The following is a 23,027-nucleotide window of genomic DNA, read 5'->3' as shown; positions in this document are numbered from 1 at the left end:
TGGACTACTTACATTAACTCTTTTACACATATTTTAATATGGATTTACTGTTGTTTCTTCGTAAAAGACACAATTTAACGCTAATACTAGCAAGTATTTAATAATTAGGAAGTCTTCAAATTCGGGATATTGGTCTAATGAAGGCTGTCAAGTCCTTTCTACCAACAGTAGTCATACAAAGTGCCAATGCAATCACTTAACCCATTTTGCTATCTTGGTTCGGATTTCTACTACACCGGTAAGCTTATAATCAGTTGTAAGTAATATTAAGATGCACTAGGCCGATAGCAATAATTATATCGACGTATTAATAGCGTAAACTGTATGGTTCATGAGTTACATGGCGAGAATATCGTATCTTGCATTTGGTTAACAAAATATAAACGCTGCATTTTTATAAGTGATTCAGTATCCCAAGCCAAGATCTCCTTTATTATTGGCAGCAGTAATTAGTAAAACAGACTAGTATGGGCCTATGATATTTTAGCTTAATCATAAATACCGCTTACAATCAGAAAATCGATTATTTTAACTAACATTCAACATAAAATTTGATTACTGTATATCATATCTTCTGCCGCAAATCAAATTGCGGAGGTTACTTGGGAGATGAGCTGTCTATAAATTTTAGTAATATGCAACGATAGCATATACTCATTGTATGGCGTTATTAACTCATTTTGAACATCACTACGGACTATAACTTTTCAGGTATCTGCTACACATACCTACAACTTGAAACTAATTTCCTACATTGGAATTGGAACTTCCTTGTCAGCCTCGCTAGTAACACTTTTGGTATTTTACATACTTAGGTAATTCAAGTAATCTCTATCTTTATGCATATTAATTAAAATTAGGACAACCCACGCTAGTAATTATAATCTAACCTTACTTATCTTTATATTAGACTGCGATCAAGACGATATATTATCCATAGCAATTTAATTATTGCTTTAATGCTCGCTCAGTCAGAATTATTAATCAGCGAAAATTTTACAACCATTGCGGTACATAAATTAATAGTCGCATTACACATCAAGTTCTAATTTGATATCCTGAATAAAATGAGTCTGAATAAATGAGTCTCTTCAATCAAAGCCTTTATTCCATTTATACTATAACCCTTAATAAAACAATTAATCATGATACTATTGGTTCTAGATCGCTTGCAAAATAGTTGCCATTTCCATGCATTATCTCTTTTTAGCTGCATTTTGCTGGATGCTAGCCGAAGGACTACATCTTTATATGCAGATTGTAGCTGTCTTTCATCAGAAAGATAAAATTTGGATGTATTATATAATTGGATGGGGTAAATATGTATAATTATTGGCTATTTGACCCTGTTTTAATTATAAATACATACAGTAGTAGTATGTATGCTATCAATTTGAGTAAGGCTATTGCCTCCAAGACATGGGCAAAGATTTCTGTCTTTATAGCATTAATGGTAATTGAATAACTTAATGATATTAGGCATCCCCGCTGTAATTGTGGGAGTCGCCACTGCTATCCGCTACGATAATTATGGCGTAAATAACACGTAAGTTCAAATTATCTCTTTGTCTAATATTTATTTAAATTTATATACTAATTGATCGGCTTTCCGCCCTTGATTAGTTGCTGGTTATCAACTGCAAATGGTCTTATTTGGGCGTTTGTTGGACCACTTATTCTCGTTATCTCGGTAAATAGGATAAAATAGAATTATAAAACCATGTCAAATGGATTATTCTAAGTAAAATTGCTTCTTTAGTGTTCGTAAGACTTTTCACTTTTAACCATTAAAGAGATTAGTATGCTAATCTAGTTTGTAAAATTTGTTCTTTTGCAGATTAATGGGATAATTGCGCTTATTGTAATCAGAATTACGCTTATAAAATCCGCTAGCTCAAATATGGTCGATCATAAAGAATCTGAAAAATTGCGGCAAATAAAGTTAGTGATTAATCCTCAAACCTTGGAAATGAAATGCTATTATTAGCTGAAGTAGTGGACTCTCTAGCAGTATTCTCATATCCTAATTAATGCAAATAAACACTAACAATATTAATGAGCAGCAAGCAATTTTATGAATAAACCAGACTATATAAATACGAACATTTATATTTAGCAAAGTATTTAATTAGCATTGATACTGTATTCCATATGTTGAGTGTTATGTAATATTATTCATGTAAATTCAAGCTAAATTTAACCTATAATTGCCAAAGATTCATCTTAAAGCAGCGTATATAATGTACATCATTTACTTAATTAATATTTAATTTACAGAAATCATAAAAATAAAAATAAAACTAATTTTACTGCAGCGAATAAAGTTTAGTATCCAATTGAATCGCTTTAATTTATCTTCATAGGACAGCTACCAAAGGTTTTGCAATACTATTTCCAATCTTAGGATTAACTTGGATATTTGGAATATTTTCAACGGACAAATATTCTATTCTATTTAGCTATATCTTTGTTATCTTAAATTCTTCACAGGTAATGTCTTGTTTTAGAAACAGTTAAATATTACCTTTTTCTATAACCTTAGTGCTAGAAAGATAAATCACGCTAGTAGAATCAATTAGGTTATAATAATATGGACGTCCTCATAATCTGTAATAATGTCTATAATTATACAGGGATGCTTTATATTCATTTTCCACTGCTTAATGAACTCAGAAGTATGTACACCCGGAAAAACGTTATACTGATCTGCAGTAGGATAATCCCTAGAACTAAAGAAAATAACCAGAAAATATAACTCAGCGTAGTATTTAGAGATTTTTATTACAATTTTTAACTCAGGTTAAAATGGGTTACAAAAGGATGAAGGACAAGTACCTAACAGCAAAACACTCTTCATCTATTGCTCTGTTATCCAAGGTAAGATTAAATATAATTGGCAGTATAGATGATAATTATAGAATAGGTAAAGATGGAGTACTATGTCAATTATTTATCAAGCAACTGTTGGCTAATTATTTGAGTTATGACAAAAAGCCTTCTGGCTTGCTGAAGAATAAATTTGCGATAGCTAATATCCGTGTTTAATGGCTGGCTACAAGATAGAACTAGATGATGCTAATCTGCAACTGAATCATCTTTGTCTATCCATTATGCTCTGGTAGTAAATCTTTACAAACAATAATTATTTTGATATTCTAATTATGAGTTATTATAAAATTTTTTCAAGTCATCATTTCGTTATTACTAACAAAACATTTTGTATATCTGCTATAACTATTGACAGTCTATGGCATAGCCTAATATCAATCATAACTAATCACCAGTTACAAAGTCTAAGCTATAAATTGATCATTAATTACATTTTTATCATCGCCTACAAACATTATTTCGATATACGCCTAAATGAACAAAACTTTGATAGGCTAATTAATGGACTATATACTGTAGTAGATATAATTGAGTGTTAAAAGTAGAATCTGTTGGTATTTGAATAAGATTATTGTATTTTTTTAATCATTGCATCAAAATTTCAATTCGAATTGAAGAAATAAACGCATTAAGTACCGGATATATTTATGAATAAGTAATCTTATTATTGTTATTGTCTATCATTACTCATATATCAGCCATCTAGACGATTTAGAAATCAAATTGATCCGCGGCCGCGTCTTATATCTCTATCAGAATTCAGCAACACCGGCCATAGTCAGCGTTCTAAATTTCGTAAGTACAAAATTGATGAGTAGTAATGACTTCTAGCATTAATAGCCTATTTATTTTAATTAAGATCAGGTATTGTTAAGGCATGACTGTAGCCTGTCATAGGATTTATGCTCTTCAAATTTGCATTTGATTTATAATTTATCAGTTAATATTTCTGAACTAATTAAGGTTTAAAATTCTGTAATGTTATCCCTCTAAGTATTTAAGACATTAAGTAGATTTGTTAAAATATTTTCTCATATTAGAATGCATACGCTCATTTTAGAATTGGATCTGCAATAATTAATAATCTTGTTAGCTTGCCATCACTCATTTAATTAGTGATGCATCAATTAAATTTTGATATTTGTAGCCTATCAATTCGAGAACATATTAATTATTATAATTTTCTAGATACTAGAAAAATGATAACTATATGCGTATTATTTTTATAGCCGATAAATTATAGGATGTCGGGTATAGTAAGAATTCATGCAAATATCGAGCTGGAATTTCAATATCTTAGTAGCAAACCTTATTTCTTTATCCTCTACAACTTTGTTAATGGATTCAAGTCAATCTTTGGCTGAATGAGCCGATTATGGACGGAATGTTCATTTAATAAAACATTCTAAATTATCTTCTACGGTAGAGTTTATCTGCAGAAATCACTGTCAAAACTGTAGATTATCGATAATCATGGAATAGCAGAAGGCTTTCATTAAGTAAAAGAATGCCAGCCATTTTATATATGTTTACTAGTTAATTTTGATTTTGGTATTCTTTAGTAAGAAATAAAATATTTTGTAGTCAAACTAGATAAATTGTGCTAGCAAGTAAAACGCATAACCTTGTAAATGTTTAATTCTGAAATAAATAGGATCAGCTATATTGAACTAATGTGAAGATACTGAGTAATTTGAGAGAGTTAGGCAATCATCTTCGATATCCGATGTTTATCAATCAGAAATTAATCTTTGATTATGCCCATAAACTACATTAATTCGATATTACACACTTACAATGAATGTAGATAAATTGCCTTTCGTGGACTTTACTTAGTTTCGATATCGTATTAGATATGTTGCTGTTTATAAATTACTTAATTCTTTTAAACCGTAAAGAATTGATTCAGTTAATCCGTTATAATTTTCAATTATTCGCTACCCTAAAAATGCAAGTATTATCATGCAGCATCATCATCCTGTTTTTCTATTTGAATTATTTTTAGTAACTTCGTTCATAATTACAATGTTATCATTATTGAATGTTACTAAAACGAAGTTTAGACATTCCTGATAGTTGGCATTAATAAATAAGATAGACAAAATCTTTTATGGAATGAGTTGCATGGACAAAAAGGACAAACTGAATAAGAAAAAATATAAAATGGCTAATAGATATCATTACCGCAGCTAAAAATGAATATAGAGGATGTTATAATAAAGTATTTTCCATCGTAGCATTTACGATAGATGGATAACTGTTATCCATTTTAATTCCTTAAATTGATCATCAACCTTACCCGTAGTTATGGTTCTGTAGTCACTCCTATATTTGATTATTACTATCTATTTGGATTCTCTACTAATGGACCAGAGTAGCTTGCTACTATCTATGCTAATCCTATAATTATCAACTTTGTTGTATGGATTACTAATATCGATTCCAATCCTAATTAACTGAACAGATATTAAAATGAATTTTATTCACTCGAGTATTTCTATAAATTGATTGCTGCTACGTATTATGATCAATAAAACATCGAATTGAGCTATTTATCGCTATCTATGCCAATTCTTTTTAATCATTCTAGAGTTGATTCTTGCGGTCAGCTTCGATCATTTTCTAATAAACTCAAGTAAACTACTGATAACCATATTAGTCATATAGTTATGAACTTGAATTTGCTGTTACCATTTGTTTTTCTATGCTTTAGTGTCACGGTACGAACTACCGTGAAGAAATGGTTATCTAAATTTGGTTAATATAATATAGTGATAATATATTACATCTAGTTCCTTACAATAGGAATTACTCTAATTATAAATGTGTTACAGTAAATTTATTGCTGTGCTGTAATGTGTACTGAAATGATTCTGTGAATGGACATATTGTAGTCAGACTGTGAAAAACTAGTTAGTAGATGTTCTCATCCAAGTATTTTATAAGATGACTTGTGAATGTTAGCTGCTGTAGAAGGGTATATAAGCCCGTTAGATAGTTGAATGAAGCAGTTCTCAATTGTCTAGTTGAGTTTAACGTAGAATCAAAGGCGTCTAAATTCTTGTGAGTAGGGATACTGAATCCCGGAGACTATAGTAATATAGAGATTTGTTTTACGTTATCCTTGTCACGAAGCTGGTTTGTGACATTTAGTCAGTAATCTCAACCCGGCTAGAGCCATCTATTACAATCCTTTAATCGTACTTCAAGGAAACTAGTGCAAACTCCCGTCGCTTTGCTGACGGTTTACGATAATGTGCTCATTTAACAGATAGTATTACCATTTGATAGACCTGTCAGATATTACTCAGCAATTATCATATCAATCAAGTAGTCTTATACATTCTGATCCATTAATAAATCGATCAATTCAAGTTGATTCCCGCTACTTCATTGGAATATTGAATAAGGAAGTTAAAATTGATTGCTGACATTTATTCCAATATTTTTCTAATACACTTAATTGTTAGTTTCAGTAAAATTCTAGTCCAACTTTGCCTTCAATATCACATTTTGATATTGTTAAATAAACAGCATAGTGTAGTTTAATTGTTATCAATCAACAAGACATTTTTGGTACCTCAATGATAAAGTAAATCAGAAGATATAGCCCGCTCTTACATTAATTTAGCTAATTAAATAATGTAGGTGTAATAATATCTTCTTTAAGTAGCGTAAAGTATTTTAAGGTAGACGATGATAGACGGTATAAAGGATTTTATTGAGATACAAGTTACAGGCTAACAATGATATGGTTGTTATAGATAAGGTATTTGAGATAGCAGGAATGTAGGAACTGACTAGCGAGTTAGCGTACAAGGGTATTTATAGGTTTTAGATGGGATTGAGATAATGTCTTTATATGTATAGCATGTCGTCTATATGTAGTCATGATGTCGTACATTATGAATGTAATACAATACAGTACTTAAACGGTATATGATAAGTATTCGTATATTAGGATATTACTATACTAGGCATCTTCTATATAAGATCATAATGTTACAGTAGGTATGAAACTATTCGTCTCATTTGAACTTATCCTATAGTATAAAAATAATTTCTCTGTGGATGTGACAACAATAATAGTTCTTTTTATTTTATCCGTCATAATTTATTTTTGAACTATTTTGCTTATCGTTTACGACCTAGGATATTGCAATGCTTAATTAAGCGTGAGATGCTCTAGTAGAATTCTAACTTACGAATTATCAGAGTGAAAGAAAGGATGTCCAGCTATGTGTGATATAACTTTGTCGTTATACTGCTCAAGTACCGTAAAATATCATTGTACCAGCTTCCATTTTTACCTAGTTAGGATAATAATAACTCTGTAAATAGAATTTATTTCAGTTCTATTTTATGAATTTATTTGGCTAAAGACTGATTCTAGTGTGCCTAGAAATAATCAGTAGAATAACTTTGACGAGGTTACTGGTGAACAGGCTGCTATTTCAAGCTTATTCTATCATCATAAGGTGATAAATATGAATTATTCGTATCTACATTTGGCTACTTTTTTTTATCTAGTTCATAACAGGCAACGGATAGAAATACTGATTAAGAGATTAAAGCATCACCATAGTATTGCTTTATAAACTATCCATATCCTACGAATAATTTGATACCACAACAGCTTGCTCTATCAAAATTTTTATTGATGACTTGTGTTATTCTCATTTACAATAATCATAAAATAAGCAATCTTGTATTTAAATTATCCAATATTATCCACTATGATACTATGAGAAACAGGTATCTTCTATTACAAACTCTAGTGTAGAACATCCTAACTTATGATATCATTGATTAGAACATTGATACTAACGATCATCCGGCTAAGGATTGATTCCAGTAAGTTAGAACTTTAATAGATGCCTAGAAATAGTCAATAGAATAAATTTAACTAGTTATTAGTGGATAGACTGGCATTTCAAGCTCATCCTATCACAATATCATGGTATGATAAAGTGTCTTAAAATCAGAAAATGATCCAAATTTGATAACTTATCATATGCATTTTATTATATAAACTACTTCTTTAACCAAGAATAAGAATAAATTAGCTCTATCAGAAGTAATCTCCTGCTTATATCGATCATAAAATAGGTTAAAGTCGGAAGTAGGAGCATACAGAGTACGGCAGTTTAATAATTATGAACCTCTGTTTGCTAAAGAAAACAAAATCTGTTTCATGCTTTCAGCATGTCACTAATCACTTCCACGGAATTATAAAATCTGTTAGTATGATTTACATTTTACTTAAATTACTGGCATAGCCGGTTAAAGCGCAAAATTCTAATCCTTTAGCTCTTAGTTTGAACTTTAGCCGGATCATTTTCATAGTGAGCCAACTATGTTTAGATTTATAATTTCTGATTGATTTAGTATCAAATTACTGACATAATCTCTGGTGTTCAACCACCTTAATAAAAGATTGCCAACCCGAGCTACAATATCTACTGTAACTATTCAATGCAGATACGCACTTAACACAATCTTGCGATTCCAGTTAATCTACAATCTAGCACATACAGTGTCTATCTTTTATTTTTACATATCACTTGGCGACTTCCTACAATCTATTAAGCTATTCTAGGAGTTGTACTACACATGATGAACACAGTTATTCGTATCCACATAAGGTTGCTTTTTGATCTAGTTCGTGATAGACATCGGGTAGAAATACTGATCAAGAGATTAGACTCATCACTACGATACTAGTTTCTAAACTATCCATTATCCATATCCCACAAACAATTGGATACCACAGCAACTTGCCATATCAATACTAGTTTTATTGATGATTGTTTGCATTAATACCAATCATAAAGTAAGCACTATCTAATTATTCAATGTTGTCCACGATAATACCATGATAAATAGGTATTCCTTGCAAAACAATCCAGTATAGAACTATCCTAACTTATGATACTATAAAGTAGAAGATGGATACTAATGATGATAAAACACAACGAGCTTTTAGTGCGATTGATTATCGTCATCGATTATCATAAGCTGTATTTAATCGTAAAAGACTAAATCATTTCATTCAAGGGAAAGAAATTTTGATCGTTTGTTCGATTGATTTCGATTTTATTGATTGCAATAGTTACAAAACGTAATAAATGCTAATTGATTTTCAACTACATAAGAAAAATGAATATTTTCAACTACAATTCTACAGTGTTCATGATCGATGAAGTATAGATTGATCATATTTGCGTTTTAGAGTTGATAGAACGGATATCCAAAGCAGGTATTTAGAAGGTCAGACCGGTTTCTGTTTCCAAGAAGCTGTACAAGCTGGAAACACGAGCATAAACACCTGGACGGTTAGGATCGGCGCAACCATAGCCCCAGCTGACAACACCTTCCAAGTAGTAGGTACCAGATCGATCGTGAACAAGTGGGCCACCACTGTCACCTTGGCAGGAATCTTTGCCACCAGACATAAGACCAGCGCACAACATGGTGCTATCAATGTAACCTGTGCCATAGACTGTAGAGCTACACTCAGAGCGAGAGATCGTAGGAACGATTACTCTTTGCAAGGTATCAGGCGAGGCGCCACCAGCTGTTAAAGTACCCCAGCCAGAGACTATGACGTCTGCATTATCAGCAATTCTAGTTTTGGATACACAGACCGGGGAAATTTCATTAGTGAAAGTGATTTTTTCGTTTAATTCTATGATAGCAATGTCATTGCTGAGGGTACTGGTGTCGTAGCTAGGATGCATTTTAGCTCTCTTGACAGTGGCAACAAATTGGCTAGGTTCATTGCTTCCGATGTTGTGAGCACCAAGAACAATTCTCCAGGAGGTTGGAGTTTGTCCATCAACGCAGTGAGCAGCAGTAACAACATATCTATCACTGATGATGGAACCACCACAGAAATGGAAGCCAGTGTTGGTTTGGAGAGATACTTGCCATGGAAGGGCATGTTTTGGGCTACATTCTGCACCACCAACGATACGGTCGGTCAGGGATAGTTTATATGCTGTTTTACCACAGGTGCCTGGGTTATAAGTACCAGTGCTGACAGTGCCAGTAGTGCTACCAGTAGGAGCAGCAACTTCTAATTATGGCATGAGTAAAAGAAGAATCAATCAATTATAGGCATAAATTAACATGAGTTGAATATCCAATTCCTGAATAAAAATTAACATGATCATTGAAGATAGACTCATCGACTCCAATCAATCTTCATTCATGAACAACGATAACGAGTTCTTATGATTGGATTACCGATAGCCAATCAAGATTAACAAGATTGGCAAGTGTTACGTTGATACACTAGTAGCTATCCAAAATTGCCTTAACGTTAAATCGATTCTTAGATCAAGCTATTCTAGCAGGATAGATTAGTGAATGAGCAAACTAAATGAAATAAAGCCGATCTCCGATGAAGTTAAGCCATCGTAGCGATATCAATGACAAACAACTGCCGTCGTTACGATAATAATCACACTATCTATCTTACATGAGTAAAATGATAATTCCAACTTATCCTACTGGTTGTATGCTAATACCCTATCCATCTCGCTATGATAGGATAATTTAAACTTACTAGTAACGGTGAAGCTAAGAGCGAATCCCTTCTTCTGTACAGATCCATCAGTGTGGAAAGTTAACACGAAGTTAGAACCAGGGGAAGTAGTGAAGGTAGGAACGCTACCTTTACCGCAGTAGGTGTGCCTAAGGGTATTACCATCATAAAGAGAAACGTAATCATATTTGCAGTTGGTAGCAGATTCAACATCAAACTCGCTGAAGGTAACGGTAACAACTTCATCACTCGAAGCAACAACGGTAGAGGTACAGTCAGTTCTCCTAGGATAGTTGCTTGGGTAGCTGGGAGATTCGATGGTGCCGCTCTTTGCGTAGGAAGTAGAACCGCAAGTAGCTGTACAATTTGAAATAGACGAAATAAAAACAATGTAATCATCAGTTTTAAAAATGGTAAAATAAAACTTATTATTCTATCAGATCGCAATCATGATCAAATCAAAATGAAGATCAGTAGTAATGGCTTTCAATAGATTTATTCCCTTTCAAATAAATTATGCAGGGCATAGAATAAAATAATGGATGAGAGATAACTTACCTCTAGCATTCCTGGGTTCAGGCTAAATGAACCATTAGGCCAGGCACCAATCATATTGAAATAAGATTTGAGCAGGTCGGCAAATATGGAGATAAAAATTTCAAGAATGGATAAATTAACATTCAATAACGATAGTAATCAACGTGCTAGTCTAGAATTAAAATAAAGTGCAGAATATCGACAGCATCCATGACTACAATCATCATGAGTCATCATTGAAATACTGCATAGTTAATATATCATTGAATTGATTCACAATAATCAGGCGGATAGTTTTCTACTTATGGATTACTATTTTAAATCATGCCTCTAGTTTGAGCAGTATATCAGTCATTAATCACATGATTCCATTTTTACTGTTATACAAAATATCATTAATATTAAATTCTTCAATCCAAAATAAATACCAAAAACAAACGATATTGTCACTAAGTGCATAGTTTAATCATGGCAACTATCTAGTCGATAGCAACGCAATATTTCTCTCTTAATGCACCCTCTTCAATAGATTGCTTTTCACTATATGTATTAGTAGTGTAAAATTGCATCATTAGCAATATATAATTACAACGATGCTATGAATAAATTATGGGTGAAAATTAATTTCAGTCAGGAGATAACGAGAATATAAGTAACTCACTGACTGCCTATGAAGATCATATTATTTCGATGGTTAATTAAAGTTAGCTTGTACTTGAATATCAAATAATGAAACTAAGAAGTCTTTAGACAAGAAAAATATCGAAATACAGACTTATCTTTTTAAATCTTGATTTGCACATACTGTAATAATACTATCGTTGATCATTAGATCAGATTAACTGCAAAGAATAACAAACTCAGAAGATAGAATGATAAAATGAATGCGTGACAGTTAAGCCCTACTAAATGAAGATGTTCTTTCAAAATACTACTGTGACATTGGAATGTTGGTCAAGATCGTCATAATAACGTTGACGAGTAGGACAATGATGATATTAATTTATGTTAATGAGGCGGTCAAAAGGAATTAATTAAAAGAAAGATTTCAAACATAAACCAATTAGTATCACTATCTTCTATAGTATCAATTTGTTTAATTGCTGTCATTAACGCTATTTCGCACTTAACTAATGATACATTAGGCGACAAAAAGAATTAGTTATCTAATCATCAATTAGTAAATTCGTTTCTTGATTACTTATCAATGCATCGAATAACGCGTTGCAAGTTACTTTTACTTACCTTGGCGGTAGCCAAGGCGAAAATAGACAATAAAACGATGGCAGTCTTCATAGTTAACTGTCGATCAGATTTAAAAAATAAATAATTTATTTAGTATAAAATTACAGCCATTTGTAACAGCTTAATTTAAAGATAGAATTAGCCATGTTAACTTGACTATACATCGTATTAGATAGAACTAAAATAGCTCTACCTGATTTTTTCAATGTCATTAAGTAATTGGTAATAGCTTACATTGATTGAATGATAAAATTAAACTTGTCAGTTTGACTATCACCGTATAAGATAGAATCAAAATAACTCTAGCTGATATTTTTCAACCTCATAAAGTAATTTATAATAACTTAGATTAATTTAACGCTAAAATTAACTATACTAATCTGACTGTATACTATTTAAGATATAATTAAAATAATTCCAGCTGATATTTTTTCAATAGGCAAGGAAAAAGTCCTTATAAACTAGTTTGAAAAACTTACCTCTCCGATCTGATACGGAACAAGAGAAGAGATTAATGAGATAAAAAGCAAAATCGATTGCTTTTATACCTCTTGCTCAGGGTCAGAAGATCAATGTGTTCATGGTCGTCAACCATTTATCATACTCGTTATCGATTCATGCCGTGGACATAAACATCATCAGAAAACAGTTTCCGATAATAACATTGTTTGATTGGTCGATGCTAATTAACTTAAGTTCTAATCCTTAACTTTATTGACATAAGCTATTGTGCAAGGGATAGCGATCGCTAATGTATTTTACCTCATTTAAATTTTAAATTATAACCTCATGTAAAATTGGCATACTATCCATCACGCAAATGACCTAATGTAACATAGGCAATCATGACTCAACTGGTCAACTGCAGAATTTATTGCATTACCCATTATTTTCGAGTTTATCCCTTTTTCAATCTAGCTTGTCAATTATTGTCTAAAAGTGCGGCATATTTTCAATATTTGCAAGCAATTTTGATCTATGGTACAAGATTAGCTGATTGGTAATTGTAATTAAATAATTACATGCAGTCAATATTTTGATCTTATTTTTTAATAGATAAAAGCACATTTTGTTCCAAGGTACCTGGATGATATAACATTAAAGGATGGTAATGTTTTGACATTGAACTAATCAAGAACAACACAAATTGCCAATGCTAATGCAGAATCATACAATGATCAACTAATTGGATTATCTGATTAATATCAATTATTTGTTTATTTACTATTTCCATATGTCAATAGGCGTAGGCAACAGCAATTTAGTTAATATATAATAGTTTTTATTCTGACAAAGTGATTTAGAAATCATATCGTTTGATAGTCACGAGTTTTGATGGAAGATATATCTGGCAGCTACTTGCATATTTTCGATAGTTCCTGTGTATTTTAATATCATTCACTCAATACTATGCTGATTAATATTCAATCTTGCCGCAGATTATTTTTTCTTCCTTGCAGTGTTATCAGTCTTGACACTTGAAGTACTATCATAGTATCAATATTAATATTATTCTCAGTTTGTTACCGATTAGGAGAAATACTAGAAACACAATCATATTTAATAAACAGCTCATAAATAAACAAAACTAACTAGCTTGTTCAAATTAGAAATTGAAAAATTGCTTATTAGGCATATTTATCGGATCTCTAATATCCTGGCTTGCTTGATTATCTGACAAGGCTATCAGGCATTTTTATCGATCTATTCCTATAACTCATTAATCAACTACATTCAAGCTTTCAAAAGTTAGCCAAACTACACTTAATATTTTATTATCAAGGCATGTCGAAAAACCTATGTACAATAGCCACAGATACATTTTGAAGGATTAATAGGATATCAATAAATGAGATTCGTTGCCTATGAGCTCTATTCCTAATTCGACATTTAGGCTATCATAAGTAAAATTTCGATGCTATAAATGATATCTCAAAAGTGAACTAATGAATATGGAATAAAATGACCTGTTTATGTGCATATATTATTCTATTTGTGGCAATATTTTGATAGTAACCTTTGTATTAGAAAATGAGTCAACAAATCTTACATATGATCATGAAATATAATTATCAACTAAAAGTAGTGATTATTAACTGAACTTAACAACAGAAATTTTTCGCTAATGAAATTTGACAGATAGCGAAAATATAGATATTACTTGTCATTATGACCCATCCGTAATCCAATAGGTTGATTTAATATACGGTCCTCGCAATACTGTCTGGAAAGCTAGGTCAATCATCGATCTACTGTTCTTTACCTATAAATAATGTTATTGAGATCACAATAAATCATCAATATTCATTCACTTAGGATGTCTTGAAATTAAAGAACACTATGGATAATTAGCAAGGTGCATAGGATGGGAATTTACTTTTTAAGTTATTGATTAAGAAACTTTTCAGGAAGAATATGGTTAATTATAGTAAATAAACTTTTCTTCGATAATATTATTTCGACGTATTTCATACTTTGCTGTATATTAGTTAATGGTAATTTATTAAAATGGGTTTACTTAGAGATCAAACAAGTGTAATAATTCAAATTTGAAAATTAATGCTCATATTAGTAAATTCAAATATTCATATTACTTGGTAATGTGGATGTCTATTAAAAATTACGTACTTTCTCTTCTTTATAACTACAGATACACGACATTTTATGCTAAACAAACGTCTAGAATATCTAATTCTTTAAATTCTGAAACATCTATTACCGATAGCAAAATTACAGTCATCTGCTCTCCATTAAATCTAGATCATCGTTGGGGTAAGAAATAGATATCATGTCGTATTCCATCGTTATTAAAAACTGATAAATTAATCCCGTTCGCGATGCGTCGCGTACATATACTATTATTAGATTGATCTTGATACACACATAGTATTCCACTATAGGTCAAAAAGATTTATCTTGCAACCTAGTTAGCACTTTCATAGTGGCTTTTGCACACACTAATTAATGCGATAAATGCACGTACAGACCTAACTTGCCAGTACGTAACTCTGTTAATATTGATCTAAGCATTGAATGTGCGGATATATAAGATTAATCTGGAAATATAGGGAAGACATTTTAGAAACGACTTGTTTTATGCTACGGTAAATATTCGTTTCAATTCATGCCACAGCTATCTCTATCCATTTAATGGGGCTTCGTTGACTATCCAAGATAATAACTAAAAATTATTCCTGTACGCAGCATAGAAATAAATTTGCAATACTACAAAACATACCGTAAATGGCTATATAGATGGCCCTAATTACCGAAGTTAATTACTGTACATAAATGAATCCGATCAAAGTCCTTCGGCATCAATCAAGGCATTAATTGCATTATTTACACTAGATAATAATGCAGAGTTAAAATCACTGTAATAACAATGCGACAACTTTATTTGACCACTGAATATGCATTAAACAAATTCTAGATATTACAGTAATCACTGGCACATAACTGTAATGGAATGAAAAGTGTAGAATCAAGCTACTAAACTTCTAACAAACTTTGATTCTACTTTCTTTGCACTCTGGCCGACTTAACGAAACTTTGACATCAAATAAAATTGGGGAAACAACCGATCAACAATTTATTAAGAAAATGTGAGAGAGTTTGATCAAACAACCTTCTAAATACTTAATTCTAAGTACTATAAGTAAAGAAATAAAAAAACGACAGAACTAAAACTGTCAACAACCAAACAACCTAACAAAAAGAAGAACGCTTTAACTTACAACAGTTCGATCCCGAAGGCCTTCAAAATTTAGCAAGTTCTTCGAAAGAATCTTCTTTTGCTCTCTACTCTAAATTTCACGATTACACTATCATTTATAGGCTTCGCAGAGCCCTCAGTGGTACTTAGAACTAAATATTTATTAACTAATCACTCTTAAGATCTATTTTAGAAAACTACTTTGCACCACTTAAGAAAACAAAAATCATTCGTATGCTAACATTCTACTGTACGCTTACACCTGCTCAAAGATTACCAGGCTTAGCTCAGCTAGCTCATCTTAGAATACTACAATTGTTCTGCCATCGTATAATTGCTTCGATATCAATATTCTACTGTACACCTACCTGTTCAAAATCAACCAAGCTTAGCGCAGCTAGCTCATCTTTCTCTAGCTTTCCAAGACGACATACAGTACTAAGCATAGATGTAGCCAAGTGGATCCAATACTCTTACCCATAGACTACTATATGCTCGATATATCTACGTACAGTAATAGTTCATGGTTTTAGCGTACTGTATCTCCGTTCTATATGATCCATACAGCTTTTTATTACGTCTTGATCATATTAACACAGTACAGTTTATTCCATGACAATCCTTGTCGATTGCATGACTGCTTAAATGTTAGTAATCTACTTTAGACATTTTCAAAGTGTAGGCTTAGCTTAGCTAGCTCATCATCTAAAGCAGCGACCATTCCACATGTTGCAGACAGAGCTTCGTTGATCAATTACCGCTGTCTTTTTCTAGCTTTCTAACGTGATATAATGTGGATCCAATCGTTCTATCGTACTGTGTCTCCATTTCTCCAGCATAATCGCAGTAGCATGCTACAGTTTTATTCCATGATAATCCCTGGCAGACGAATGACTACTTTGATATTAACATTCTAGTGTAGAACTGTTCAAAAGGTGGGCTTAGCTCATCTAGCTCATAATCTAAAGTAGTGAATTCTACACGTCCCAGACAGAGCCTTGTCTGTCATTCATCATTATTTTCTCAAGGGTTTATTTCTCTGTATGATCACAGTAGCATATGACAGTCTACGATCATACCTAGCGATCGTATGATTACTTCGATATGGCTATTCTACTGTAGACCTGTTCAAAGTGCGGGCTTAGCGTTAGCTAGGTCATGAACTAAAGCTGTGAATATTCTACGCATCCAAGATAGAGCCTCATCAATTACCATTATCTTTCTTAAGCTTGCCAAGGCGATATATTAATAAATATAGCCACATGGATCCAATCAATCGAATAATTGTTTCGATGTCAATATTCTACTGTAGAAATAATCAAAGTATAGGCTTAGCTTTAGCTAGCTCATGATGTAAAGTGGTGAATATTCTACATGTCCTAGACAGAGCTCGTCCGTCAATCATCATTATCCTTCTCTTGCTTTATTTCTTCATAGTCAATCAACTCATCAGAGTTGCAGTTGGTAGTTGTCAGTTATCGTCAATCATAAGTAATTATAATTGTTTGAGAAATCTAAGCACCATCGTGTGCGCCGTTTGATTTTAGTTGCATTCGGTGGTGAGAACCATCGTGATCTATATTGTCTCAGTTAGACCTTAAGGTCAAATAATATTCAACGTCGTTTTGGATCATTACTTGGTCTCAAATAAAGAGTAACCCAGGACTAACAGATATCGGTCAGGTATTGATTATTTGTGTAGAAGTAATCTAATTAGTACATTAGTCGGAGTACCTGGAGAATTTTCCGCATCCGTGGATGAATTGGTTCTCATACAATACGTCAAATATACTGAACAGTAACAAGCTGTTTAAAGTATAGACTAAGCTCAGCTAGGTCATGCTCTAAGGTAGTGAATTTTACACATCCCAGCTAGAGCCTTGTTGATCGATCACTATTATCTTTCTCTAGCCTTCCAAGGTGATGTACCTATAAACATAGCCATGTGGATCTAATCGCTCTACCCTTCTGTATCTCCATTTCTCTATGTGATCGCGGTAGCTTACTACCTTTTATTCCATGATCACCCCTAACCATCGATGTAGTGTTAAAGCCATTTTAATGTTCATGTTCTGTAGTAGGTCCGTTCAAAGTAAAGGTTTAGCTCATGCTTTAAAGTAGTGAATTCTACACGTGCCAGCTAGAGCCTCAAATTCCATTTCTTCATAGGATCACAGTTTATTCCATGATAATCTCTAGCGATCGCCATGATTGCTAGCACCACTAGACTCTGCCAGGAATTTTGGATCAACCGGGTGGCGACCTGGTTGCTAGGTTACCTGCATGGATTGAATAGGGTTAGTGCAGTTATTGTACCCTGTAACAATATGAATCATTATAACAGACCTCATCCATTCTAAAGTTCACACTAGGTACACAGGGCAGTGACAGGAGGGGGGTAATCCGGTTTGCCATACTGAACCTCACGCAAGTCTGCTCTACAATATAACCAGTATGGGCGCTGCAGGACTGTTTAAGCGACTCTTTCTCTCTCTTACTCTTGACAGTGTAATGCCTAATAACGCACTAGCCAATCAGTCGTTTCGACCCAAATTCAGCGACGGTGTTTTTTGAACAGTCGACTACAGGCCACAGCAACACGACAAAGCCATTTCTCCTTCGACTTCCAATCGATTAGAGCAATTTTACTCCATCATCTTGGCTTTTATTTCATCGATTAACTCTCTATCAGCTCATTTTCATCCATTTCGACTTGCAGAAGACAGAATTAGCCGAAAAATCAGGTTAGCCCATGCTCAGTCGATTAGCTTGCACCAGGTTGCATTGCTAGGTGTGCTCCATGGCTGACGGCAGCCATTCAATTGGAGGCAAGAACACATTTTCGATCCTAGACCTGCAAATGAAACTAGTAATCAATCGCAAGGATAAACTTACTTTCCTTCCTCTATCTTGACATTATTGCAATCCATTGTCGTTACTTGATGTCCAACCAGTGTAGAATAGCCATATTTTCAGCCAATGCAATGTTATTTATTAGCCTTGAGGTCTATCCTCACCTGGAGATTTTGACACCACCTCATTCAGTCAATGGGTAATGGAAAAAAATGGACAATCGAGTAATGTTAACATGGTGGTGGGGCTGATCAAATCGCTTTCTACAGTCTAAAATCTCTTGATAGGATATTGAATCTACCTAGTTTTTATTGTATACAAATGATCAAATTTATTGACTAGCTAGAGGTTGTTTTTATCCTCTTTACAACGTCCTAATCGGTCCTCGATCGATTGCCTCCAACTGGCATTGGCAGGCATCATGTTCATATTATAACGTAATAAATTGATTTTGATGCTTTCGACTGCAGATGCTGTTCAATATCAAGAAAATGTTCTGTGGATAGTCTAAGGTGTAAGCAACATTCATTATAGTATGCTTAAAATCCCTTCTGCAGTTCCTTTTCATGACTTGAGGTACTTGTAGAGAAAATAGGAATGTCACACTTTGATGCTTTACGGAGCTGAGATTGCATAGCCTTACCCAGTAGAAAAAGAAATAACATTGCTTAACTTGACTTCGTTATCCGTAGCGTGATAGCATCGTTGTCATCTGAAAGAAGATACGGAATTAGCTAAGGGTCTTTTATATCTCTTTTTTTTCCATCCAACGGAAGGATACAGTTGTCTTTGCTTTCCTCTGCTTGCACTACTTTTCTAAAAACTACCTCAATTACCATCCAACTTTCCTAAAATCAGCATTACCGTTATGCAAAGTAGCCTAGCTCATTCAATTGTGGATATCTAGACTATCCTATACCTGATTTTTCTGAAAATCAACAAGATAATACTAGTCTGAAGCCTTTAACATAACTGATATGCAACGTATGCAAACGTAGCCTAGCTCATTCAATTGTGGATATCTAACCTATCCTATACCTAATTTTTCTGAAAATCGACAAAATAGTACGAGTCCAATGGCCTAGAACATGGCTGGAATGCAACGTAGCCTAACTAATTAAATTGTGGACATCTAAGCTATCTTACAGCTAACTTTTCTGAAATTAAATTGACAAAATGGTACTAGTCTGAGGCCTTTGGCATGATTGGAATGCAACGTAACCTAATTACAGTAAACAATTTAGTATATTAAATAGTGGATATCTAACCTATTGTACCTATACCTAATCTTTCTGCCATAAATCGACAAAATGGTACTAGTCTGATGGCCTTTCATTCAATGTAGCCTTGATTATATCCTTGAAAAAGGGAAATAAATTATTTTTCAGTAGCTCGCAGCAATAGACGCCTGTGCCAATCGGATTGCATTGCAACTATGCAAGCATACTGTGTAATGTAAAATAGAATATTCCTTTGATGTAGCTCATTTGAACATTCATCACTTTCTAATCCCCGAATCATTAAATGGCTAGAGCTTCTAAGAAAAATACGGGATGTCTGTGGTTGTTCAAATAGTTTTATTTTAGCTTGTCAGAGCTAGAAACTCTACCCTTTTTTGATGGAAAAGCGGCAGCTTCAAAACTAAACCTACCGTTTGAGGATATAACCTGGACACCTGCTATTCTTAGCCAGGCCAACCTGCGATACTATTCTAAACTAGTTTTGTTTACTTAGAATATGGAAATTCACATCCAATAGCTTGAAAAAGTATTCGCCTTGCCTCGTTAACAAATTGATTCATTCTATTCGCCATATCTCCATACTAAACCGAACGGTTTTTTGTTGAATAGAAATTGTATCCAGTACTGTAGCTGGCCTCCTTGTACTTAACAAACATGTGTAGAATATAGGCAAACACGTCGATCAAAGCTGTCAATCACATAAGGATAAGTAAGCATGGAAATTTGTAGAGATCAGCTACAACATTGGTATTTTCTAAATACATGGAATTGATCCTTTTGATGCATCACTTCCTGGCAAGAACTTATCAACATACGTAGATTTTAATCTATGTATGCGTATGCTTTACGGAAAACAATTTCGCTGACAATCAAAATACGAGTAATGCTATACGAGTATTATGCATACATAAGTGATAGAAAGCCATACATGCTATATTTTACCCTGCAAAGTTATGAACATTGCACTGGAAGTGAATATTTATAGTTGTGAAATAAATTTCCTTCGTTACGATTCACTTCACTATTCTAGATTGCCATTGGCAAAATATACTATCTTTCTGTAAATGATTATCACTAGCTATAATCAATGTGGTATAAATGCTGAAAGTTAAACTTTATACTAATTACTTTCTATTCAAATTAATAATAATTCAAGATTTTCTTACAACGGCTCACTTTAACACAGTAATCTACAAACTTTGAATCTATGTTGATAATGACTCTTATCTCATCGGATTAATATTTTAATTATTTATTTAAAAGAAGAAAATTGGTATTGGGGCTAACTGTAGGATTCAATTTATAGCTGTCCATCTCCTTCCTTGAACAATGAAGTTATGATGAATGAAGATAGGTAGATAAATTCTACACTAGAATTGATTATTATAATAATCTTGTTGTAGAGAAGATACTCAAGCAGCGATTTCTGCGTATTGGATAGAATTCCTTTATTACCGTAATATTCATGTTGAATACCTTAGCTTTACTAGGTCGCTGTAGAAACAACATTCTTGATTTTGTGATTATTTTAATTCGATAGTCGTAGTCGGTTGAAACGCCAATCAGCTCAGCGTTCTGTTGCTAGAGTAACACAGAAATTGAAAAGCTTGCAAAGACCGAAAAAAAAATCAACTAATCAAGGTATCGTTACTATCAATCGCATAGGAGCGTCTCTTTATGAGGTTTTTTCAGCTGTGGTGAAACATAGCAACCAGGAATTGACGATAGACTCTATTCGTCAGCTATTAATATAACCACCTCAGATGTTTGTTTCCGTCATTTTTTACGTTCTCTGTAGTATGTCGTAGACAAGTTTTCATTTTCTGTCATACACGAGATTCCTAACTGTATGGTGTATTACCTCTAAGTTATTTGCTTACTGCAACCATTTAGTGATTTTTTGTGTAAAACGAGGACCAAATTCATCGTATTCTCTAAGCTATTAGTGATCTCCACTACTATATGGTGTACAAATATACTAATATACAATAAACTGATGGAGTAGAAACGTTGGAATAATTTATACATATAATTGATTGTGTCTTATTTTATCCTCTAGCTTCATCGGCGGATATCAATGCAAGCAACAACATTTCGAGCGAGGTAATATAGTACTTCAATAATTCATTATTCCAGCGATACTGCTAATAAATCTATAAATATTTAAAATTTATGGACAACATTTAGCTATTGTGAACGCTATTTATTAACGTAGAAGCTCTAAATGTAATAATTTCTCTATTGCTATTGGAATCATAGATTGCTTTGGAATCACTTAATGAAAAGAGACAAATAGCAGGAGATCATCACCTGAAACTTAGTTCTGAAAAATTGAATATGGAAAGCTGGGATTCCCAGACCAATTGGTAGATTAAATATACTTATTTACTTATTGCAGAAATTTCATTACGCTTTAGGGTTTAATGGCAATCTTACCGATAGTATCCAATGATTCTAATTCTTCTATCAAATATTATAGTAAATTATCAGACAGCGATATAAATCAGCCAGGTTATGTTGAGCTAGTTTCGATAAAAAATTTAGGTATGTTGGTCAAGAATCTCGTTATAGGATACTAATTGTAATTGTATTGCAAAATATTATACTACAGTATATTAACTTGAAAGAAATAAACACTGTACGTTAGTGTAAATCATCAACATACGAACAAGTGTTAATTGTATATGGAATACGATATTTATACCTAGATCATGATGGAGGCAGCTCGAGTGATAGTTATCTTAGTTGTCACGAAGACGTGAGTCATGCGATTCAACCACAAACTGGTTCGTTGACTTTTAGTTACATAATAATCAGTTAGCTGTAACATGATGAATATTACCCATCATACTGATCTAATATGTAATGATTGTAGCAAATGATGTGCTTCTAAATGGCATAATTACAACCCAAGATACAGTGGATGTCGTTCCTATCGGTTATAAAAATAACTCTGAAGGGACCAAAGAACATAAATTAACTACTACTAAGAGCTCTA

At 32.9% G+C, this 23,027-nt stretch overlaps 2 protein-coding genes across 2 annotated transcripts; one reads left to right on the top strand and one right to left on the bottom strand.

Annotated features, from left to right (window-relative positions):
* Positions 1–1,164: 1,164 nt before the first annotated feature.
* TRIADDRAFT_24251 (uncharacterized protein) lies at positions 1,165–2,705 on the top strand (the record flags this gene model as incomplete). Its single annotated transcript, XM_002112155.1, has 6 exons — positions 1,165–1,315; positions 1,480–1,546; positions 1,624–1,690; positions 1,838–1,941; positions 2,364–2,490; positions 2,634–2,705. Coding segments are annotated over 6 exons (588 nt in total), but the record flags the coding sequence as incomplete, so codon positions are not given.
* A 6,447-nt stretch (positions 2,706–9,152) lies between these two features.
* On the bottom strand, positions 9,153–12,432 carry TRIADDRAFT_55983 (expressed hypothetical protein; the record flags this gene model as incomplete). The annotated part of the gene is made up of 4 exons (XM_002111658.1): positions 9,153–9,967; positions 10,460–10,795; positions 12,221–12,277; positions 12,414–12,432. 4 exons carry the CDS (start codon positions 12,430–12,432, stop codon positions 9,153–9,155), a joined length of 1,227 nt encoding a protein of 408 aa, XP_002111694.1.
* Positions 12,433–23,027: the final 10,595 nt, after the last annotated feature.

Source organism: Trichoplax adhaerens, genomic scaffold (assembly GCF_000150275.1).
Source record: "Trichoplax adhaerens TRIADscaffold_4 genomic scaffold, whole genome shotgun sequence".
Lineage (NCBI taxonomy): Eukaryota > Metazoa > Placozoa > Uniplacotomia > Trichoplacea > Trichoplacidae > Trichoplax > Trichoplax adhaerens.
This window is presented reverse-complemented; position numbering and strand designations above follow the sequence as displayed.